Source organism: Lepisosteus oculatus, chromosome 2 (genome assembly GCF_040954835.1).
Source record: "Lepisosteus oculatus isolate fLepOcu1 chromosome 2, fLepOcu1.hap2, whole genome shotgun sequence".
NCBI lineage: Eukaryota > Metazoa > Chordata > Actinopteri > Semionotiformes > Lepisosteidae > Lepisosteus > Lepisosteus oculatus.
In genome coordinates, this window is record NC_090697.1 from 55537164 (window position 1) to 55563328 (window position 26165).

At 37.7% G+C, this 26165-nt stretch overlaps 1 protein-coding gene across 9 annotated transcripts in view; it reads right to left on the bottom strand.

Annotated features, from left to right (window-relative positions):
- nhsl1b (NHS-like 1b) overlaps nucleotides 1-26165 on the bottom strand; it is a 184359-nt gene that overhangs the window by 42808 nt on the left and 115386 nt on the right. The window contains exon 1 of one of the 9 annotated variants that reach the window (XM_069179411.1): nucleotides 15933-16916. The exons of the other annotated variants lie outside the window; for them this stretch is intronic. Within the exon in view, the coding sequence (XP_069035512.1) occupies nucleotides 15933-16140 (208 nt within the window). The 5' untranslated portion in view covers nucleotides 16141-16916. Of the gene's footprint in view, nucleotides 1-15932; nucleotides 16917-26165 lie in introns of those variants that run through there. 9 annotated transcript variants of the gene reach the window in all.

Consider the following 26165-nt stretch of genomic DNA (forward strand, 5'->3'; position numbering starts at 1 on the left):
CATCTGACATTTACGAAAGGACAGGCAGTGCTGAGGGGAGCAGGTTTTCAGTTTTCAGCATGCTGGTATACAGTAGGGTCAAGAAAGCCACTTCAAGCACACAAAGGATCTGTCTTAGAGAAGCTTCCCTTTCTAATAACTGTCCACCCTAGTGCCCCTACCCCCACCTCCACAACCACACACTCTTACAGACCAGCGACACCGCGCTCTCTGCTCATCTGCTTCTAAACCTAAGTGTTCAATCATCTCTAGGGAGCAGCCCACAGACAGTCTTCATTAATAATACAATGGTTAGCATTTTCTTAGGTGCACTATTTCCATAATTGATTCTTGCAATTTAACTCAAAGCACCGCATTCTCTCACTGAAATCACTGTAGCATTTGCATGAGTATGTGAGCTAGAAAAAAGGAAGACATTACACGTTGTCTAGCGGACTGTGTCAGTATCTGCTTTTCTGTTGTTTTTTACCTTAAACCGAGCTCTGCTTGGTGGAAAATGAAAATGATTACAAGATATTTGTCTCATATGAGCTCTTTTTTAAGTCACATGGCACAAGAATGTTTTGAAGGCCTTTCATTTTTAACACCTTTAAATTCTGGTTGGTGTGGACTTCATGAATAAATATACAAGAGATTACAAAAGAAAAGAAGTGAACTGTAATCTTCTCATGAAGTAATTACTGTGAATATTAAAAGTTTATTAATACCTTTGTTGATGTTTTTTTTGTTGCACATAATGAAATTACTAGCTTTGGACACAAAACGCACTCTTCCACAAATCAGTAAGACTGATAATTTATTTCTACACTGTCTGATCACTGGAATTCTATTCATACTGTCTGAGCATTGACAGGAATAAATAACAATTGATGAATAACACAAGCTTACTGCAAAGTATATTTGAAGGCAGTCTGATTGTTCTAAAGTCACCAAAAATGCAAGCTCTCTTTGGTATTCACTGGTTTTGGCTGGGAATGGGATAATGGATACGACGATCTATTTACATGCAACCATACAGTAGGTATAGGTATCCAACTGCAGTGCAGTATGCCCTACAACTGCTCCAGCTATTGGATTTTAAAACTCAATAGACTGTCCAATAATGAAGTTTCTATGTTTTCCAGTAGACAAGATCAATCACATCACAGTTGCTCCCAGACATTCTCTGCTTTTCCCTCTGGGAAAAAAGCAGGAGGCTGAAAATACAGTATGAATGCACTTATAGAGTTTAGTGACCTTGTGTGGCCCAGACATTCTACTGAAGCATCCGGACTGTTGAATGAGTCTGTTTGTATTTGGAGTGGGCAGGGGGTGTTGTGACATTACTGGTCTGTAAAAAACGTGGATTTGACTGGGTTGCAATTTCAGTCCCATAGGAATGACTTTCATTCAGAGTGGCACAAAAAGTCAAGGTGGAGGATTATCAATATCCATTGCCACAGAGTCATTTACAAAGAGCTTGACTTAATACTTCAAATGATACACATAATATAAGTAATAAGGAGCACTTTGCTCAATGTAACACATTAAATCAATTGCAGTCTTGAGCTAAGAATATGACGTTAAAAAAAACTAAATCTTGACCACCTAACCTCCTGGAAATTTAAGCTCCAGTTTAAACTCTGAGAAGGTGAAGCATTTGTCAGTTACAGCCTAATAGTTTTGACACATCTTAACCTGCCATGTTAACTTGTGCTCTGCACAGAACACATTCTCAGAGGCAACAATGGAGGTTAGTTTCAGAAGTAATACAATATTATCGATATCAATGTGGCCCAATCTTTATAGCACAAGCCTTTTTATAGTGCCGCACCACATGGAAGCAACCGTATTTACCACTCAGAAAACAATAACGTAGTGGCTGGCCAGGTGAAACACAGATACTTAAACACATTTAAAATAATAAAAAAGAGGGGTTTGCTCATGTCTTCCAATAAAGCATAAAAAGTGGCTGAGAGAGAGAACAGTGACTGTTATTAATAGTCAAATTGTTTCTGTTTTGTTGTCTTCTGTATGAAATGGTTAATGAAAGCAGGGCACATACTCTTAACTCTATTATAATTTCTGGAATTCCATGTAAATAAACTAAAGATTTAGGAGAAGTGACCCAATGGTCAGTGATGGGGCTTTAGGGGTCAGTGCAGTTGCAGTGATCGAGCTGTACTGTTCAAGGTTGAACTGTAGGAGTCAGTCTAATGATGAGGCTGTACTGTTCAATGTTGAACTGCAGGGGTCAGTGTAGTGATACACTGTGAAAGTAAGTCCTAGTTGCATGGCAATGATGATGATGGCACCTGCAATTCTGAATATGTTTTGTGACTTACGACTGCCTAGAGTGACCATATGACCCTAGAGAAAAAAAATCAGGTGCTTGATTAATACTAGCCTTTATTTCCACCTAATTCCTCCATTTGACCTATTTCTTATCGAAATATAATTCCAAAAATGTAGCAATGTACTCACATTGGTTTACAAGTTTAAAATTCCCAGACCTATTAAACCTTAGCTGCTGTGTAAAGAAGCAATACCATCTAAAATCCCGAACTGCTCTACCTTGCTGAGGAAAAGGGAGTTCCTCTTGGGAAATGAATGATTTATCAACACATTTATGGCATATTTAAGAGACTGCCAACCATGAGCATACACATGGAGGGGTATGAAAATAGCCTTCGTCTACAACAGACTGTAGCCATATCTTATCTAGCCTTGTACTTGAAGCTTGAAGGGCCTTAATCATTCCCAGAAACATACTGAATTTAAAACAGGCTTATTTCCAGAGTGCCCCAGATAAAAGCGTACAGATAAGGTAGAGATCAGAGAGACTGCCCCCTGCCTCCTTTGACACCCATCTCCCACTCTGTAACCAACAAGACCACTTCAAGACAAGCAGACTGCTGGAACACTAGGTTTCCAAAAACAGGTTTTATATTGCAGTTTCAAGCCCCCCGCACCATCACTGTGTCTCACCAAGATTTGATTAAAAGCAGGTGAAAAAAGAAGCTGATGAAAGACATTCGAATTGGTGAGAATATTCTGTGAAGGTTCAATTAAAAATGAAAATTGTAGACCTCAACAAATGAAGTCCGATTCTAAACATGACCAGACATGAAGCATAAAGTGTGATCACTTTACATTCAATCTGTATTAGAACAGAACTCTAAGACAGATTTAATAAGTAGAATAGCTATAATGGAGTCTTTATAACATACTGTATAGCCATATGAACAAATAAGTTTTAATTCAATGGAATTAGAAATTCTCCAACTAACTGCACCCCCCCCCATTTACATAAGGGCAGTACAGTCCTGGTCCTAAGTCATGGTGGATATAAAAATGCCAGGAAAATAAATAAATGATTAATTAATTGGTATTTAGACAAGGACTAGACTAGGACAACACAGGTCAGCCCTGATTAACATTCACAGAAACAAAAGGGAGAGGATTCCACCAAATGCCATAAATTGAGCCATAAATTCCACCAAATGCCATAAACATACAGATCTAACCGATGAAGAAAAAAGGAGGGTATTTAACATTATTTTAAATTTCACACATCTTTTCAACTTTAGCAAACATAAAAGAAATTCAAATGAATGAAAGTGTTGTTGACTGAGACTTATCTTCGACCCTGGAGGTATAAAGCAACAAATGGACTGATGCCCAGGGTTTGTGAGTAAGGGAAGCTCAAAAATCATCTTTCATGACTCATTCATGACTATTATGGATGGTCAAGCGTGGTGTACAGTATCATTGTTTTAAAACAGCCATTACTCGAGGAATGGCGATAGGGATTACTTAGCTTTCAATGTTTTGTAGGTTTTACAAGTTACAGACTATATTACCTTGCTGTGAAAAATAATAATAATAATAATAATAATAATAATAATAATAATAATAAAACCTGATATATTTCAAACTACCAAATAGTTATTCCTGTCTCTGCAGCGTGTATTCAGGTACAATATGATCATTCTCAACCAAGGACTATGAAGACAAGCCTGAAGTTCAAAGCAGTCCACTTTACGAAACGGAAAACATACTTTAATGAATTGGCCAATTAATCACAAACTGCAGGAGATTTAGTAGACAGGAAAGCTTAATACACATTGGTCCGTTAATGTATACACCACACTCATTTTTTTCCTGTTGCAGTGGATGATTTCTTTATAGATGGAAACCTATTGACCCTCACACTCTTAATAAATTTACAGAAAGGAATGAACATGTTAAACAAATGCATTAATAAACGTGAAGCATGGGTTGCTTGAGTAATTACATTTCATGGCCAAGCTTTGCTTGACAAGCCAATTAGAGGCAGTGAAGCTGCAGTTCAAAAAGCTTTATCTGTAAAACCCAGAAAAATCAAGCTGTACCATCATGTACGAGGGCCTATGAATTGAACAATGTCCCTGAAGAACTTTTCCTTTCTGTTTCTTTTCTGGCAATATTTCCAAAAAAGGTATACACAGTATCCAGCATATTTTTTAACCAGAGGGACACAGAGCTTTTTTGTGTAGGCTAAAGCCATGTCAGATCCAAACAGTATTAGTTACACATCACATAGGCCAAGTTAACAAAAGGCACCTAAGGGATCTAAGTAAACATGGATAATTACTGTTTTCGTACTTTGTCAGAGTGTCCAATAGGAGGAAGACAAGGATTAAATCAGTCTTTTCAAACAATCAAGGAGAACAAGTGGGATAAGGAGGACAGATGTGAGGAAACTATTAGGTAACTGTGATCTAATTACAGAGTGTTTTGAAGTCCAAAACATACCATTTTCAGATAAAGAAGGAATGAGAAATAACTTAAAAGATGAACGGTGAGATAGGACAGATATGGAATCAGTACAGAACAGATATTGGCAACAATTTAAAGTGATTCTGCTTGAAACACGAAACAGAGACAACCTAAAAGTAAGAAAATCAATGTCTAGAAAGCAGTGGCCCAAACGTATTAATCAGAAATAAATATAAGAAGAAAGGAAACAACTTATAAAATAACTTTGAAAAGATCAGGGTCCAGTGTGAGAAGGTGTTTTATGAACTGCAAATACAGCTAAAAAATGGATCTTAGAAAAGCCAAGAGAGAAATCGTGTTCTGTCCAGAGTGCTGTTCTATCTTCTGCCCTAGTGAAATGACCTTTACAAGGAATAAGCAACTTTCTGATAATGAAAGGATGGAAGAGCACTTATTTAAAGAGAGGGTATATAAACCTGTCAAAAGATTAATAAAAAGGTACTGTCACTCTTCGCTGTTGGAATGTTAACAGAAGTTATGAGTTGTATGTCGAGTACAACTGAGCCTAATTAAATATGTTTATCTTGTCAGAGCTCAGCAGAGTGTGTAGTAGCAATGCAGTTCAGCTGCACATCAATTTAAGTGACAAAAAGCGCATGCCATGTGGCAGAGGCACACAGTTAATGCAATTCACGGACACTCTCCAAGGAATATGCAGCTTGAATTAGCAACCTGCTAAAAACCACTTGTCCCACTTTTACACAAGAGTTACAAATGCAGTGTGGATTGTGAACAGTGTGGACTGAGATTTTAATTGTGGCAAAGTAGGGGGACATTTTTCTCCAAGTGGGTGCACTCTTTTGTGTCTACAACAGGACCCTTCTGAAAACATTTTGTGATCAGAGAAAAATGGCAAAGAAGTACCAATGCCAACCAATTTCAACCAATCACAGAGAAAAGTAATACTTTTTCTCAAAGCTGAAAAATCAAGTTACAGCCAGATTGGTCTTCTCATTAACCTTACGTCACAGACTGGTATGTCACAGACTGACTGTCATGCTGAAAGCATTTATGGACATTTCAGCAGTTCCTGGAAGGCACTTAACAAAGCTGTGAAAAATATTAAACTGTGTACTCGTTAGGGGTTAAGTGGAAAGGAGTTTTTGACAGTGGCAATACAGAAGCAGGAAACATGCAATTTACTGAAATTAAATCACTTTAATGTACAACAGCTGTTATAACTGTCACATTCTTATGATTTTAGACATAACTATGTAAAATGCTGTTTAATATGTGATTAATTGGTTTCTGCTAGGTTAACAGCTCCTATTAATAAATAATAAATGCTTATTATCTGGCAGAATATGACCATTGTGCTAATTGCTGCACAATCCACACACAGAACTTGCCATTAGTCTTATTCTATATCATTTAATAATAATAATAATAATAATAATAATAATAATAATTGCTTACACTTATATAGCGCTTTTCTGGACAAAGCGCTTTACAGGTAATGGGGACTCCCCTCCACCACCACCAATGTGCAGCATCCACCTGGATGATGCGACGGCAGCCATAGTGCACCAGAACGCTCACCACACATCAGATATCAGTGGGGACGAGAGCAGAGTAATGAAGCCAATTCATAGAGGGGGATTACTAGGAGACCATGATTTGTAAGGGCCAATAGGAAATTTGGCCAGGACGCCGGGGTAACACCCCTACTCTTTTCGAGAAACACCCTTGGATTTTAAATGACCACAGAGAGTCAGGACCTCAGTTTTACATCTCATCTGAAGGACGGCGCTTATTTACAGTATAGTGTCCCCATCACTATACTGGGGCATTAGGACCCACATGGACCGTGGGGTGAGCGCCCCCTGCTGGCCCCACTAACACCTCTTCCTGCAGTAACCTTCGTTTTTCCCCAGGAGGTCTGACCAGGCTCACACCTGCTTAGCTTCAGTGGGTTGCCAGTTGTGAGTTGCAGGGTGATATGGCTGCTGGCCATTTCCTCATTGGAATGGCTTTTATTTTCTTTGGAGAACAAATTCTATTTTCTTTGAATTCTCATGGAGAATTGAAAATAATCTGCTTTTTGATTTAGGTTTGTACAACTGATTGGAATGTCTTTTCTGTAATATAAGGCATTCTCAATAATTTGCTAGTAATAATAATGACATTTCCATTTAATCAATTTTATTTTATTAGTTTTCAAATGTACTGTATTTTACACTGCAGTTTAAGAGAATATGCCAAACTATGTGCCCTATTCAAGGAAATGCTGCCACCTTGTGTTGGTTTTAATACTGAAGGAATGAATACCAGTGCCGTTTCGAGTGTTTCAATAAATTAAGCAGAGCAAAAAACAGGTCCTTAGAAAATAAAATAAAATGCTTTCTCAACTTTAATATTGGTATTAATAAGAAGAACTAAGAAGAAGAAAAAATAGTATATTAAGAATAACACACTGGGCTAAAATGGTTGATTCCAGCTTTTACTGTAGGCAGTAAATATTGAGGTATGTAATAAAAGTTTCTACCCCATATGTCAAACCTTACATGGGCAAATATGTAACGTATGTAATATGTAATATATGTAATATATATTGTGATATGTAATATTACATTAACTCAAATGCCTTCATGGATTCTTAGTCAATTACTGAAGCATTGCTGAAACAAATGAAGGTTGAATAAGTGACTCAGTATGAGTGCGGCAGCTCCCAGTAATTGGGGACAAAACAATTCATTTAAAGACAATTCCTGTTTTCTCCAGCGCCACCCCCCTTATTCAATCTCCAAGGAGAGAATAGGAATTTGGTCCTGTGGTTTCTTTATCACTTAGTTTAATGGGATTTCCAGCTGATCTGGAAAAAAGAGAATTTAATTCAGGGGTGTATTTTCCAGAGCTTCAAGAGAAAAGCCATGCCCTTCATTCATAGACACAGCTGTCTGAAATGGCCACAGTAAAATAATAGGAATATCATCCCATTCACTTCATGGACCATACTTGTACTCACAAAAAACTCAGAAAGAAGAACGGTAATTCATTGTGGGGTACAAAATAGGATATTCTTGTCTGTAGCAGATTTCAGCACTTCACCACCAAACAGTACCAAACTGATACAGGACCAAAAGATTTGAAATAGACCTGATTCAAGAATTCAAAATCTAAAGAAGTCAACTCAGTGGACCTTTCCCACCATCAAATATGAATCAGAAGACACAAATGGAAATGCACTTAAAACTCAGAATAGCAAGCACTTTACACAAAGGGTTGTGGGAGCCTGGAACAAGCGTCTCATGCCATGTTGTCGATGTTGACGCCCTAGCTTTTTTTTTAATTTAAAGGCTGGATTAGATCAATTCAGATTAGCTCACTGCAGCTGAACTATATGGGGTGAATTTCTAAGTTTGCATATCCCTGTGTTCTGCAGAATACTGTGGTATATCCATCATTCAAAGCAATGAGGTTTATTAGTGGAACAATAAAAAAACAGCTATACATTGTCTGCCAGATGATATTTTTACATTCACTCAAATGTCTTCATGGATTCTTAGTCAAACTAATAAATTAGGGACAATTTAATTAGACACAATAACAAATTAGTTAAATTAGGTACAGTTACATTACTCTAATTTAGTAAAGAATCTGTTACTGTATTACTTGAATCCCAAAATTAGTTTGTGATAAGAGATAAGAAAGAGATCACTTTATTAGCCATATACAATTTCTTGCATTAGGAATTTGTCTTTTTTGCATACCCCAGCTTGCTCTCCATAAGACACACAGACACACAGATAGGGAGAGAAGCTTGGGGCCATTTATACGGCACCCCTGGAGCAGTTGGCCTTGCTCAGGGGCCCAACAGCATAGTATTCCTTTGTCGGCTATGGGATTTGAACCTGCAACCTTCCAGCCATAGGCGCAGATCCTTAGCCACAGAGCCACCGCTTTCCACAGGCACTGAAGGTATTGCTAACCTGATTTCTCAAGGCTCACAATGACTGGAAGTGACCTCCAATCAACATGGTTATAGATCAGATAGAAATTAATCACATTTTAAGTATTAGTGAACATACAATCTAAAAATGTCTCTGCAGTGTCCTCTGCATTGCAGGAAAATCCTGTTCTTAAAAACATCTTATTTTTGTTCCTGAATGCCTGATTCCCTAATTCTCTAACATGTATTAGGTCTTCATCTTTGGTCTGTCTTCACTGAGCTGCATCCCCCTCCCAGTTGTGAGCAGTTAACTAGCGTCCAAGTTGTTATACTCTATAACAAAAGATCACAAGTATCACTGAACTAAAGTATACTGGAGCAGGCTCCTTACATAGCCATAGCAGTAACTACTTGGAAATAAATATTGTGCCATGCTTATTCAATCATCCTACAAATAAAACAGTACTGGAAATGTTAAAACGTAAGACAAAATGTTTATTCGGTTTCTCTGTTTTGTAGAATTTTGGAAATCACAATGAATAAAAAGTCAAATATTGAACGCATGATATCAATTGACCTTTTACTATATAGGAGAAAATAAAGGTTTATTCTATGCTGAAAAAGTAGAAAGGAACACAACATTTCAGCTGTGGAGCCTTATTTGGGTCTTTTTCCTATTTGTACAGTACATCCAGCTCACTAAGGTACATTTTTGTGGATTCGGTTAGGGATGGAGATGTTTCAGCGAAGCTATCGTTTTGAATTGTGAAAAATGCATTTGAAAATTCAGAGGAATTGTTGCAAACGTGCAGTACTGTGAAATTGTGAGCATGAAAACAATGATTAATGATTCACTTAAAAAAAGGGCCATGTGGAAAAATAACAAAATAAATCTTTCTATAGAACAAATATAAATAGAGCAAAACCTGTGGGTTTTAAGGTGGGGAAAAACAAGGCTCAAGAACTACATGGAGCACTTCTCTTGCTTACATGAAGATACCATCTGGCTGGAGCGCATGGCCTATTTGAAAAGTAATTAAACCAAATATCCTGAACTAGTTGCCTTCACTCTGCATGCCATACGGACTTCACTGCACTTGAGGTGAGGCAGCTGATCCTATTAAGGGACCAGTTTCATGACCAGTTTCAATCCAATCTGTGCTGACTTTGCAGAGAAATCTGCCATTTGGTCTGTTAGAAGAATTCCTATCCCATCACCCATATTAAATTAATCCCCTCTATAAATTAAATCATTGTTCTAATTATTTACTAATTATTTACTAACACAGTCATGTTTTTTCTAAGTTTTAGATTGCTGTTAATTTTTAAAAAAATGCCCGTAAAAACAAGTTCCCTTGCAGGCCTGGGTAGATCTCTTTCCCTCATGGTTTGATACTAGGCAAACGTGGCAGCAACAGGATATAGCTTTGCATGTCTAAAATCTAGATACTTCCCTTTTATCAGTTTACCTCAAACTACAAACTATATTAAGCATCAGAATATCTTTACCTGACAGATACCTGCTCTCAAATATAAAGCATATGAAAACAGATTTTAACACCAGAGAGCAAATGTTATGCGGACATTGATATGGATTTAAAATGCATGACGGATTTTATTCTAAATAAAGTATTAATCTAGATTAATCTGTGAACAAGGTAATCAGTCAAAAAGGAGCAATTTGTCTCACAATTTTGTATAAGCCCCACAAAAAAGATACAAAGATGCCATAACCCTAATTCTGAACACAATAGCTGCTTTTCTCATAAACGAGACAAAAATGTGTCAATCTGTTATCACAACAATTCTGTAAAATCATCATTTAATTACTGAATATTAATATTAATGAATTTTTATGAACGATAGTGACAAACGTTTAACTGGATAATTTCCAAAATGGCCTCCTACACATTTTTTAAGGAAAGGACTAAACACAGTCAACTGAAATCACTCAACTGAAAAAAAAAATTAATTGCTTCTTCTCATACTTAAAACAATTTCAATATAGGCCAAATCACATTCTGAAATGGAAAAAGAAATCAGCAAAATGGATACCCCTACAAGGTAAATCATGTCAGTTAACCAAAAGGCATCTTTTTTTAAACCTTCAAGTGCCACAATTCTATGTTTTTGATATACTTTACTCCTGTGTCCTGTTTTAATGGGAAGTCTCTACATAGAAAGAGAAACTTGTGTATAGTAATCAAAAAAAATCTTCTAAGTAAAAAAAATGCCATGTAAAAGACACCACACACAGAAATCCACAGAAGGTTGACAATAATTTCACCTGTTATCATGTGGGCTTTGGGTTGGTTTACTAGGAGTGTGTAAGCTCAAAGTTATGTTTTGCCTTACATACAGAGACAACAAGAGCAGGACAGAACACAACAAAGATGGATTGGGAGCGAGGGAAGGGAAAATGATCAGTTAAATAGAAAATTGTAACCCCATGGTCCCCTCTGAGCACCTGCACCCCCTCATTCAGAAGAGCCTCCACCTGAGCCCCCGTTACTGAATGAATTGGATCTGAATTAGTCTCCCATTAGAATGCTTGTCTGCTACCACAATTCAATTACCTGCTTAGCAGAATGATGGAGTGGCTAAGGCTAAAAAGGTCTTGAGCTTTCCTGTTTTAAAATTTCCATTTTATAGCATCTGAAAAAAAACTTGTATGACCATTAGTTTTTGCATTACGCTTTTCAAAAAGCATTTGTAGCAGAAGAAAAAAAGAACCATGAGAATACAAATAACCAAATTTAATATTTAGGTTTCATGAGAAATAATGCTGTGAATATTAGCTATATTTAACATTTCAGAAATGCTGACAAGTTTATTTTCCCTGTGTTAATTTAAGGAACGTAATCAATATCAATATTAATATTAAACAGAGACTACTATAAAGATTAGAAATCTTGTACAATTTTACATTATAAATGTTTCTTCAAATTCCATAGTTTCTACAAGAAGCACATTTCTGTGTGCTCTGTCCAAGGCACAACATTTATATCATAAGAATATAACAGGTATGAGAGGAAAATTAGTATGAGAGGAGGTCTAAGCCCATTTGGTATTTAGTAACTAACAGAACTAAGGATCTTATCAAGTTGTTTCTTGAATAAACCAGGATTTCAGCTTTGAAAACAAGACTAAGTAGCTTCTGCTTGTACTATACTCCCAGAATCCTTCATGAAAGCTGGCAACATATCAATGCAACCACTTATTCAGACAGCTGGAGAAAACTGTAGGTAAATAGCCTTGAGAAAATAATGAACTTGCAGCTAATGCCTGTCAACCATAACAAAACCAAATAATCAGTTCACATCCCTACATATTTCTAACACTCGAGAGTAATAAAATGCAAACTCTGCACACATGTAGACACAAGTGGGTGGAGAGAAGGCTATTCTTAGGTTATTGGGGTAGATTTTTATCAAGGTAGGTATTTAGCATCTTATCCCACCATTTTTTAAACAAAAATGGTTTCCTGATTTTAATCTAGTCAAACTGTGTAACAGCCAATGACTGAATTAAATATTTCCCACACTGCCCTGTAATTTGTGCTGGCGAATCCCCCAGGAGCAACAGACCATCAATTATGGAGAAGAACCAGTGCCCTCATCCTGGCAACCGTCCTCGGTCTTAACATGAGCATCCTGTAGCACTGAGCCCAATACTCTATCAAACAGAGCGTATTAACCGTATGTTTCTGTTCCGAATTATTACCCGGAAATACTTTGAACTCTATGCCTAAGTTATGTCTTATTTCTTTGTTTCCCAGGAAAAAAATACTTTGATGAAGGTCTTGGCCACTGAGCTATGAAGGAAAATCAAAATCTCACCTCATGAAAATCCTCAAATTCTGTGCTCGGCAGTCCAAAGTCTCTCAATCGTACATCTGCTATGGCCTCCTTTCCTTAACAGAGATTGGGCATTGCACTGAAGCACCACAGGACTAACTCCCCACTCCCAGCAGAAGAAATCAATAGATTGGTTTAAACCTTTACATCTTATCAAGCTCTCATGGTCTCAGACTCCCTTAGCTGGAGTGGCCTTGGACTGTTTCCTTTTGTCTTTCTCACTGAAGAGGCAAACAGGAGAAGTGGAAGAGAAAGGGGAAATGATTTGAATGTTTTGGAATTCCTCTAAAACAGCGACAATGTTTCATTGTGAGCTCCATGAGGCCCCAAGTTAATCAGGCAAAGACAACGCTGTTTGTGTTCAGTGGCATAGCAGTGGTGCTGCCATGCTTTCGGGACTCATAATAAAATTTGCAAAGCGAGGAGACTGTTGATTGTCTTGTACTATTATACAGATGGCGCTTAGTTCTTAAAACTTAAAATAAGGTTCATAAGAGGAGAGTTTCAGCATGATTCATATAACAAAAACCTCATCTTAATTACTTTTTAGTGCAGAAGAGAGACCTTTGTGTAGCATACAGTACCAAACCAATTACCAGTTTCTTATCCATGAGGACACAGATCTGTAACCGATGTTTAAAGCTGTATGCTGACAACAACCATCTGGTTCAGATTGCTTGTAATGATTGCTTATACTGTACGCGATATTCTGGAAGTTAACTATTTCCAAAGTAGTTACGGAGTATTGACATCAATAAAGCTAGAGTGTAAAAAATGGAATCTTGCATCAGTACTGGACAGCTTATGCTGTTACTGGAGATTAGTATGAAGAACATGAGCAAAGCCGACATGATCAAACAAAACATATCATGCCAATATCAGTTTAACTATTTGAGACCTTTCCTTCTTATCTGTAATGCAAATTCTTACAAAGAATACAAAGAATCACACTTGCTCTTAGCATCAGAGGAATGTGTCTGAGAATAACCACTCACTCTAATTCAATGAGAATAAAACCAAGAAATAAAACATAATCTGTTTTTAACATAAGGATAACGAGAATGAAAGAGCTATAATCATTGACTTTCCCTTATAAACACAAAGCAATCATGTATATTCAATGCTAAAAACCTACAAACTTTTTCCCAAGAAAGAAGTGAAATTCAAATTTCTGGCACATCCATGTTGTGCTTAACATCAACATGGATGTGCAACATAATATTTTATGCAAATTAAACTCACAATAGTAGCAAGGTAGAGTTGTTAGAACTTAATATCCAATGCAGGATATTGTGAAGGTGAGCTAAAGAAAAAATCATTTCTTTCTCTTGACAGAAACTCCAGTTCTGGGCATCCCAGAAGAGTTTTTTCCACCCTCTTACAGAAACCACAGTCCCCTGGGCACAGCTGTGTGCAAGATGAGCCGATCATAGAGGAAGCAGGGGAACTTAACAGTGAGATGACTTGAGCTGCCACCATAGTAACCATCCTCCTTAGTCCTTGTTCAAGCCGTGTGCACCATTCCTGGCACACAACACAGTACATCAACACACCACGGTTCAGCAGGACACACTGACTCACCACAGATGCCCACTATCAAGCCATGTGTGTGCTCTCACCCTGAAATAAATGCATACACATTTCTAAAGCCTGTCCCCCTGGTTCCATCCTTGAAATCCAACAAAACCCAAAAATACGGCTAGCTATTTAATTACCTGGAACATAAATACTACAGGACTAACAAACTAATTCCCAACAAAGTTAAATGTTCCATTTATCTGAAGAAGGAACAATCAAATAGATTGGATAATTAAACTGACATTCTATAAGGATTTAGTCAATAAAAACTGACCAAATAACTAAGGCTCTGCTCAGTTTGCAAGCAGAGGCTGGGTGAGCCTACCTCTAGGTTAAGAGGGCCTTTGGCCTGATGTATCTGGGTCAATCCTAAAGCTAAGACATTAGTAATCATAGCCTGCACCAAAAGCAAAACATTCCCATTCATTGGTTTCAGCTGCTGTTTTATGAATTTATGTAATCCACTTTAAAAAACTAAACACACAACTTGAATTTTATCCTTCAGCTTGTTAACATGACAAGTCAAAACCCTGCTTAGTGCACATCTCCCTCCTCACAGTACACAGCTAAGGGAGCATCAGACAGATGCTGTTCACAAGTGGCCATAGCAAGAAGAAATAACACTGAAACAACACCACCACTAAGGTCTCAGAAAACCCTCAGTAAGCATGCTGAACTGAATTAAAAACATGAACTATTTTAAACATTAATCAAAACATTGAGAATGTAGAATTCTATCCCTTTACCTCTGCCCTTTTCTGATTCCACAACAGTACGTATAGCCACATACTGTACTTGTCAGGCATAATAAAAAAGAACATGTCTTTCTAAGGGCTGCTATCACAAGGCACGCTTCTATTGGTACTTCTAGTTTTTTGCCTGTTTTACAGTTATAAATTAGACTGTCATGTTTCAAAGAATATGTGAATTTCTAATACTACAATCATTTTTTCCAAATAAAATGAACAACAGAAAACACACCAATGTCTCGCCGCCCTGTAACAACAAATGGCAAAATACTTTAACAAATATTTTTAAGATACTGACATCTCAGATAGGATAGACAATAAACCTGCTTCCTGTCCTGACTGTGACACAACAGCAAAGCTTAGTACTTGACATCTTTTCAGTAAAGTGAAAAGGTAGGTAACAGATTGTAGATTTGCTCTGTATGATCCTGGTAGAAGACTGGCATATAAACCTGAAAAAACACTTTAAAAACCCAGAGCAAAAGCCTTAAATTACCTTCAGTTACAGTGAAATTTAAGAATAAAAAAATCACTTCAGAGCAACAGCTCAAGATCCCTATAGGCAAGCTATTTGTTCATCTAATTTCAAAGAATGCTTTTTCTGATTACCAGTAACCCAGGCAAAACAGCACACACATTCGTTTTTCCTGTGCTCAAGTAGAGCAAGTCAGATGACAAATAATGAAACTGCAACACTAGCCTACAAAACTAGAGCTGAAACAAAAGGATGTGTAGGAAAACAATGATGACGCCTTAAAAATGAATACAATTAACCCACCAAGCCCAAAACATGGTGACCCTAAGCTGAGGCAGAACCAGGCTACGTCACAGAGCGCCGCTCAATTCCCCAGTCTCGGTTCCCTTAATTGGAAATGAGAAAAAGCTAATTCATAAAGTAGGTATAAACTCTTAAGTTAGCTCTCAGGTGTTCAGCCAGCCAGACCCCTTGGTTTCCTCCTGAAGAACAGGCACAAACTAGTCAAAGCAGAGCCTGGCAGTAAACATTATGCCTTCCTGTCGTGAGAGAGGAAACTTTTTCCTCTTTACTCTGTACAGTACCTGGCACTGGTTTCGAGGTCCAGAGGGACTCCTGCTCCTGGCCACCGTGCTGCAGGAGTTTTCTGCGGATGCGGCCTTGCGCTTTGGGCTGGATGTTCCCCATTTTGTGTGTGTAGAGGGGCAGCAGCTCCTCCTCATCCTCATAATAGGCCCGGTGCCAGCAGCTCACCACTGGCTCCGAGGAGAGGCAGTGCACATATGCAATCATGGTGCTCCAGTTCGGGCTGTCACGGCGGGGGCAGGGTGGAATTGCTCCCCCCACCTCTTTCTCTCCTGTACTTGTCTTCCCCCAATGCACAGCTCAAAGCAAAGGGAGGGGCCTGCCCATCACCCCTCTCAGGGAGACCCCCAGAGATTTGGTTGACTCTAGCCAAGTCTGACCTGCTTCAATTCAAAATCATTGATTTGCTGCCAAGAGAACAGCCCAGTTGTCCAGTCAGGCACTTCCAAAGCTCCACCCACCCCCCCACTCCCCCGAAAAAGTGCTGAAACGAAACGGGTAGTCAAAAAAAACAACAAAAAGTGAACGCTGAAGGCAGACTGTTCTCTTGGACCGAGATTTGATTCTTCAAAGTCCTTGTGTTAAAAGTATCCACATGGAAAAATGGACATACCCAAAAGGGGAGGGGGGAGGAAAACGTGTAGAGGGAAACAGGTACTTCCTTCTGTGGAACCTCAGAAAACGGAATAAAATCAGTCCCCTCCACAAAGCCTCCTCTCCCCTGACTGCGATGAGCAGGTCTGCAGAGCTTTGTTTCTGCAGAGCCCCGCTCGCAGTCTCCTGCTCCTTCTCTCCTAATCCCTTAACCCAGATTATCCAGCCAAGTCCCCGTGATGAGCCAGGCTGGCCTCACCACTGCAGATGGCCACCAGTCGGCAGGTAATTAACACACACAGATGCCAACAATGCTGCAGTGTGCTCCGTTTATCATAAACGCCAAAACAGCAGCAGCCTGGGAGATGTCTACAGAAAACAATACAGTCTCTGCCTTTTGAATGACACGTTCTGTACTGTAGTCTTCTAAATATCTTTAGCCATCTAATTGTAAAAATGAGTCACGACCTAAACACTGCTTTACTCTTTATTGCCCTCTTGACCACACTTTTAATTAGAAAGTACCTGTATTTCATCCAGTCATTTAATTCAGTTCTTGTCAAAAAGCAAAAATTATTAGCTGAAGTGCAGATAAACTCCTTACAAAAGTAAAGCTGTAGTCTACCTGCTTCATGGTAGCAGTATCGGTCTCTTTGCACATGAACAATATAACAGATCAGAACTCAAAAAACTAAATACAAATAGCTGAGGAACATAAGAAAGGTTGCAAAACAAGAGTATGGCATTTGATCTTTCCTGCTTTTTGCCATTACTTTTCAGAGGCTTAGCAACTCACGCCTTAGTGACAACCTTTCTCAAATAGTAGAGTCCGCCCTCCAACTGCAGTTCCCTGACCTGTCGGTATTACTTGTCAGAGTAAGAGTGGTCAATCAGTGATTCCAAGAGAAATCATTACAAGTTGTTAGCTACAAGACAGCGGCTCTATCATAGCACTAGTGTCAGAAGGCATTGGGGAAAAAAAAAGTGAAATACTCATTCTGTAAAGCCAATAATGAGGTGACATTATTTCATTTACATTCAGTACTCATCCTTCAATTACATTAATGAGACAACATTAGAGCAGTTAAGATCATTGAGAAATTAAGCTGGAAGGAATAGAGTTTAATTTCTCTGCTCTAGTGATTAAGAATAGGGAAAACCATGCAAGGGCGCCATCTCCAGGCATACAGAATGCTAATGCTGCATAGCTGCACAGGAACAGATGGAACAAAACAGGTACCATTCCATAATGAAAAGCTTTTAATAAGCCTCTGCAGGATTAAGGAGGTTTTCATGTCAAATCCACAGTAGCAGCTTTTAACATTCAGGATGTTTTGAGCACACAACAGGAAAGGGGGGACCGTCAGGACCTTTAGGATGAATCTGTCTAGCCTAAGCCTGAATTCCCCTCAGGTTTTCAGTACTCTCATCATAGTTCACATTTAAGTGGTCTGACAATAGACACAATTATACAGTATTTGCACTTTCAGTGTTTGTTATTTTCAATACAATATCTGTAACAGTTACATAAAAGTATGTTTCAGATACTGTAAATCCAAAACATTTGTAACATCTAGTACAATCTACTTCTTCTGGAGTTGGACAAAGCAAAACAGTGCTTTAGTGCTGCTGGAACTGCAGGCCAGGTGTAATAATGACATTCAGCACCACATCACCTCAAGCTAATTAAGAATCAGGCAGGAAATGTTTCAAGCTGAAATCCGTTTGTTGTTACAGCAGCTTGGAAACACCTTTAATTAGGGTTGATGGAGTGAAAGACTTGCAGGCAAGATAGGTTAATAGACTTTCCTCAATGGCAGTTCTGGTGAATATTGTGAATACCTGACATTTGGTAGAATAAAATAGAAAGGAATTTGAAAACAAAAACTTGCATTTGAGCATTCCCAGAATCAGAGGAACTGCCAGATGTCATCTCTTATTAAACAATCCAGCCACTTGGTTGGGCTAAAACCCAATTAAACTTAATTATATGTTACACTTTTGACTAGAGAAGAGGAATGTTCAATGTTGGTGACAGCTTTTGCTCTTTGACCTATGTGAGGAACCATGCAATGTTTCGAAGTAGGTAAGAGAATATGCCCCCCGGAGACTTGTTTTATCACTACATTTAACCACAGGCTATAGGAATAGTTATTGGGACGCCTTTCAGTTTTCAAATGCTCTTGCAATCAGATGTAACATAAAAAGCCGAGGTAGCTCAAAAAAGAACGGCTCTACTGATAATGCCAAAACCCAAAGCCACAACAGATTACTAGGGTCTATAAAAGCCTCTTGCTAACATTATAATTTCCAACATTATACAAGCGCCAAATACTACTTAAAAACCAGCTTCATTATACAGCTACTGACAGGCATCATTGAGGCTCCAAATAAGTAGTTAGCCTTAATCTAAGTAGCTGCAAAGGGCAATTATTAGCTTTCTTTATCCAGTGTGAAATTCTTATGACTATAAGAAAGCAAAATCTTCATTTGAATAGATCAACAAAAAAAATACTAAGTTATTGTTCTTTTATGTGTGTAACATCACAGAATTGTCCCAAAGGCTCATATTTTGTATTTAAACAAAGATGTTCCTTCTTAAGGGAGGAACAATGATCTTCCTAAAAAAATATTAAAGACATTTTCAACAAGTGCGGTGATACTGCAGTTGCAAGCTCAGTTTTGAAAAGGTTCTGTTAATAAGGCACGGTATTATTAAGCATGTGAATAACACCACTGGCCACAGAGAGGCAGAGCAGAAAAGACTCGCTCTCAATCTGAGCAGTGCGGCCTGATGCCTGAATGGGCAGAGAGATTAATGCAGCTGTTACATTACAATCTGCTCATCTCTAGCCCTTGGCAAAGTTTCAGTAAATGAAATTAGATGAAGCCATTCTTTCATTTTTTTTACTGCCTTTTCTATGCCTCTTGACATCTTTAGGCACTTTTCTGACATGTTGTCCACCTGCTTTGACCTGCACGCAGTTAAATAAAAGCTTGTATCGTTGACAGAGCAACAGCACAAGACAGGTTTTGCTGAAAGACAGTCATGCAACGAGATCATCCGTATTAATCGTTCGGTATCAGAAGGATTTTGTAAGAGATGTACAAAACTCACAGAACGTGTTTAGAGTTTACAGTCACGCAAACTGTGGCTTTATCTGGCTGCAGCAGAGTGCTGGATTTTGAAAGTGTCAGAGCACACCAGGGTAAGACTCTTATGACATGAGATACTGATACCAATATCAGGCCTGACATTTTTAAAAGGCTGGATTCCCTATATAAACGTAATGTGCTGCTATTGCATTATACAATAACTCAAGCACCATATGTTAAAATAGAATTTCTGTGAGAATACAAAGGCAAAAAAAATAAAAACACATCATGCAGCCTAGTGCCTTTACAATCTCCCTTGCAGTCAACATTTATTTGCTTAGTTAAATAAATTTAAAGTTTATTTGGTTCATCCCTCACACAATCCACTGAAAATGTAGCCACTATGACTCATTTGTAGTAAACCACAAGGACACAGAAAAGGGCTTATTCGCCATGGCATTAGGTGCCCTTCCCAACAGGGCGAACAATACTGGCAGAGCCCCTGCTAAGCTGAGGCTTTTTAATAAGAAGTATGTTCTCTGGAATAGCCCATTGCTTGCCCAAAGGACAGGCAAATTCTACAATGGTTACCACGGAAATTCAGGGGTTGAAGACAACACCGAAGACGGAGAAGCCACCAGCTCTCACAGGCCTGTGATTCACTATCTAAAAACTTCACTTTCCTGAACTTATTAAATCCTGAACTTATTAAAAAGCATGGTATTAAACATACTGTATAAGGGTAAAAAAAGCACCTTTAATTATTTGGCTTTACAGTATTCTTGAGTTCACAGACTTTACTGTAAACCCAACAAAACAGACAAATTTCTACACTGCTATTGCGGTCTTTTTTAACAATGACTATGACCGGTTTTTTATATTTTTGCACTCACAACAAGGCACTGCAATATTTCTCTCGGAATCACTCCACATTAAAATGAGAAGGAACATATATTGGAACTGGCATTTGTTTAGCTATTTCAAATTAAACGTATTGTCTTAGGGAACTGGCATGCACATCAGTAGGAAGTCACCAATAGGGGTTGCTACTTGCTTACAGAAATTTATTTCTACAGAAAGATGGTGAGCTGTTAGCTAATTGATGCTTCCTTTTCTGTATTAATGAGACAGGTATAAGACAAAAATAGCTACAAAATAGGAGAGCAGCACTATGATCCACTTTTTTGTCCTGGAGCGGAAATAGTTGTTCTTAACTGCAACAGAATGACTCTTAACTGGTTCACATTATGACTTTCAACAGAGTAAAACTTCATGACCCAAATTCTGCATTCTCTGTGGTATTCAGACATCATTAACAGATAGCTGTTTGTTCACTTTAATATTATCTGATTTGAGCATTAGGAAAGAAAGAAGAAAAGACAGTTTATATAACATCTATAAATCATGTGATAAAATATTTGTAATTATCCAGTGAAGGTTTAATTTCTTTAAAATTGATTTGGATGGACAATGAAACAAAGCAAACAAAATTACTATTTCAAGCAACTGGTTTAAAATTTTAGACCATCATAACTAGAAAGTGAGATAATCTCTTTGTTTAATGTCTTATGTCGCCTTCACTGAGGACAAATAACATACACTACAGAACTGGTATTCCTTTGTGTCTTGTCAATGTGTATTCTCAGTAACATAAATGTTTAACTTCAATAACTGCAGCATACAAATTCAAAACGCAGTGGACCGCACTGTTTCCTCTAATACATGCAAACAGAGGTTGGTCACAGCAGAAATTGCAGCAGAAACTTACCTGCTAAACTGGTAAGTTAAAAGTGGAAACCAGGTTATTTGCATCCAGCAGTAGGCTGACTGAGCAACTTTCAGTCTCATGTGGTTTAGAACCAAAGCCACATTGAACACATTCAGGGGTAGGAAAGGATTAATATGAAAGATAATTAACCCAGACCAACTATCATATGCTATTTATTTTAATAATTGTTGCTTCTGTTTTGGCACGGTGAATTTGTTAAATGAAGACAGCTTTTCAGAAACCCTAATATAGAGAAAAACCTTTAGAATTCCATTTTCATAATCAAAAACAAAAATAGTAGCAATCACAGAAGAGCTCCAGGGAGAGAAACAAAATATGAGAACAAAACTGTAAAAATGAAAAAGTCCTGAAGCTTTTTACACAGGAAAAACAGAGAGATAATCCTAGAAACAAACTACAAACTTAAGCAGGGTGGAGGCGCATTGCAAGCATAATGATGCCACACCTAGGCCAGTAAAAGGCCTGTGATGTTTGTAGTGACAGCTGTTAATGAAACTGGAGACAGCCGTACAGATTTTCTATTTGGTCAGGCAGCAATCTAGCATGATTCTGGAATCTATCCACCAATGTTCTGGTTTAAAGTGTGAAAAGTCTTAATGTTATACAATCCATCAACACCCAGATTAATGTACAAAATTTAGCATTCTAATGAAAGAATGCTTTCAGAGGACTTCTACCTGATTATATATACAGAGATAGATATACCCAAGGGAGGCAACCCAAAATTCCCAGTTCATTATAAACATCTGCTTTTCCTTATGATCACATTTATTTTTCAGGACTTATGAATAGAGTCATATGTGCTTTGATAGGTGCCTGTCAGACCTTAATTTCCGTTCACGTTTTAATTTAATTTGGACCTCCAGCTGTATTCAGAAAATAACAATGGTAAATGCTGTAGTTAAAGGATTTACTTAGTACTCTCATTTTACTCTCAAAATGAAGAAGACACATTGTGCCAAATTACACAAATCTCTTACACAATCTCACTTTTATCTCCTTTTCACAGCAATAATTTCTACCAAGCTATTTAACAGAACTGGTTAAAAAACAGGGAAATTAGTTTTTAGAAAATATCTCAAAATGGCGCATTATCAATAACCTAAACAACTTGTTAGGAAACTAAATTGTAAATCTTCATTTATAAGAACAAATAGAACATTTAGAGAACCCTTTTACAAGAACATTTCGCTTAACTACAGTGATCAATTAATGAAAAACACTATCTAGCTGTAAAGGGCTGTCACTGAATAGCACACATTTCTCTTTGCAAACAAAGAGGGATTTTAAAGAATTCTGAAACCAAACAGTTTTAGCTTGCATTAGTTAATGTCCACTCACTGAAGGTCCCTAAAAACCCTATTTTGGTGACTGTTGTTTGAGTGTGTATACAGCTATCCAATACTAAAACACCGCCACAGGAATTTGCTATATGTTTAGTTTCTATTATGTTGGATTATTTCCAATTGCAAAGAAATACAGCACACAATATGATCTCCATGCACTCTTCAGACAAGTATTTACGCCAGCCTGGCTGTCAAGTAAAATATTACATTTTATAAAATTGAATGTATCTTAAGTTAATCGTCATATGAACAAAAGCAATGGAAACCCAAGTCCATTCATCTTTTGTTACATTTATAGAAGTTCTCTTCTAAAATAGCAATTATGTGAAATGAGCAGCATTCAAAACAACACATCACAAATCACTGTAAATCTGAACTGTGTGTACCCCTAGCCATTAGCCCCTAACTCCAAATGGCTGTAACAGTAATACCACTGGCATGTATGTGGAACTCGGAGTATGCCTGGCAGGCTATATTTTACATACATGTATTTAAAAAATGCTTATGAGGCATATTCCTCCAGAGGCCTTCTCACCACAGTTATTAAAACCTCTCTCACAGGATATTCCTCCAGTGTAAGTCTATTTGGACATCTTAAATGTATATAATGCATAACTGTATAATGTATACACAAACATGCAAAAATGCTTATCATCTTTATTTTTACCATAACATGTAAGATGAGGCATACAGTACAGGAACTCTGCTTTGTGTATCATACATTTTTCAGTATCACACCTAATAATACCTATAGCATAGTACCTTTGACTTTAGGCATGTGAGTTTTCTAAAGCGTCTCGGAAAGTCTGTACAGTGAAGGACTTTATCGAAGAAGTTTGGGTGAAACAGTTAGTTAGCCTTTTGTTTAGTTTGTGGTTGTTTTTCCATCTTGCATTGTAAATAAAAAGCACTTGGTCTGTACAATATGTGTGTCTGTTTCCTGAGACTCACGTATGACAAAATCACTTTCAATGGCACCCCAATCCCCAGGTGGGTTGAATAATGTGGTAATTGTTTGTCTAGATTGGTTGACTTTACCTTTTTCAATTGACCAAATCTGAACTTACAAATTAATTCTACTTACCACTGCATCCACAGTACTACTGCAGTAGATACACAAGCAACGTACACCCTACAGAATGCACAGTCATCGTCAACGCTTTTCCACAGTGCAGTGTATACAGAACACACTCTGCAAGCACAGGTGTCTGCCAAGCCACAGGGATCACTTTTGCAAGTCAAGCCAAAAAAACATGACTTAGTATTTATTCATGCCCCCCTGGTGGCATTTGGTCAGCTACGAAACACTGTTTGGAGATTCCTGGTGAAAGGCAGCTGATGACAAAACCCACAATGGAGCAATTTGAATAAGTCAGTGGGTGACATTTTCCATTGTATCAAAGGGTTTAATTGGACACAGTACTTACAACCCCTTGGAACATACTGTAAGCCTTCACTAGCTTGAGGGCCAGTATACAAGCAAATCAAAATGTTCTTTAGACGTAACCAAGCTGAAATCTTCTGGGACAGCTTTGGTAAAATAAACAGATCAAATGTCTTGTAAAAATGACTGTACAGAAAGCTGCGTGATTAAGTTCTCTGCAAGAAACAAGCACAGCTGGGTGACATATTAACACACCACACAACTCCTAAACATCGCCCAAACAAGAAAATTCCAAACTCGAAATTAAACAAACAAGCACACTATCCTAGGAAGGCTAAGCTAGTTTAAAAAAAAATGACCATAGACATACAGTATTCTGCTCTGGAGATGTGGTCCAAGATTCTCTCTTTTAATCACGACAACTCACATAACAAATAAGAACAATTATGTCAATTTCACCTAAAGTGAAACTTCCTTTTCTCACAGACATTGTACTCTATAATGGGAGCTGAATATATCTGTAAGTCAGCTACAGGAAATGATTATTTGAAAAGTCTTTAATTTGTAACTTGGCTCCTTGAAATTATTTTTAAGGATACATTTTATTTCAAATCAATTTTGCTTTTTGAAATATTCCAGTTTTGTAAAGCTTTATGTTCTAAAGCTCTACAGGTATAAATGTTATCTTTGGCTTCTTTAAACCTTTCTTTTTCAGTGCCTAGAATAATAACAGATGGAGAATTGACCCCAAAAGACCCTGGGTATGGTACATATTAGTTCTTTAGATTGAAAAAATTTAAATGAATATAACATGAAATATTATAGTGGTAACTTCAAAATGACACCTGTAAAGATATGCTATATCTGAACAACTGACCAAAAAATACTCTTCCCTCTGATATAGGTTCATCCAGCAGGGGTTAAGTTAGCAAAACTAAAATGGCGTGAAGGAAGTCAGTTTATCCAGTTAAATGGCAAAGTTTACCATAAGCAGCTGAATTTAAAAGCCCAAAGGAAAAGCTGTTGATAAGTTGAAATTTGATGTTTGGATTTATAAAAAAAACATGTTTAACTGTGACCAGTGCTAAAACTGCATTTGGCTCTGGTGGAAAGCCCAGTAAATGTCAAAATACTACAAGGCCTCCTCAAAGATGCAATAGTAATGAATTTGGTATACATACAATATCGACATCTTGCATAGCATAGGCTTTTACATCATTATCTTTTTTGGATGAAATTAGGGTCTTTTATGATCACTCCATAACAGCAGATATTAAGAGACAGGTCACTTCAAATCTCTGTAGATCATTCTGGATAAATGAGTAATAAATAATACTGATGATATCACTACTACTGAATGCGGAAAACTGCTAAAACTGGCACATAATACAACAGAATTACAGACTTGGCATTTAGATTTGTAATGGCTGATAGAAGCAGTACCATCTGGGGTTGATTCGCTCATCAGTAAGGCTCCCCTCATAAGAAGGATCCCAACCAAGCCTTGTGGGAAGCCATTTGTATTGAGCGCCATCCTTTAGGGCTGCAGAGATTAGCACCTGCCCCTGACTAGACTGGCTTGGTTACAAAATGTAGCTGCTGAAAGAGAAACGGGTTCTCTCATTTTTCAGGCAAACATATTGGGCTCTAAGTTAATTTCCTTGATCTAATTATTGTTTGATTTAGACAAAGTGTTTTTTCAAGCGAATGACTTAAAAGTTACAACTCATTCAAAGCTCAATAGTTTTCAACCTTTGACAGACCTGGACAGGAACTAAAATTTTATTCAGTTAATCAAACACTCAGTCCAATTAAGCAGACAAAAGCCAAAATTTGCACCCCTAGGGTTAGACTCTACAGAAAGACATGTGGAACCTTTTAAGCTTCAATCTCCCACACACAGTGTTTCCCAATCCCATTCTGGAAGCCCTCTGTGAGGCCAAGACTGTAATCCACTCAAATCCTATTAATTTAGTTAAAAATCTTCAGAGCTCTGAAATTCTGTCACCTAAAACTGAATGCT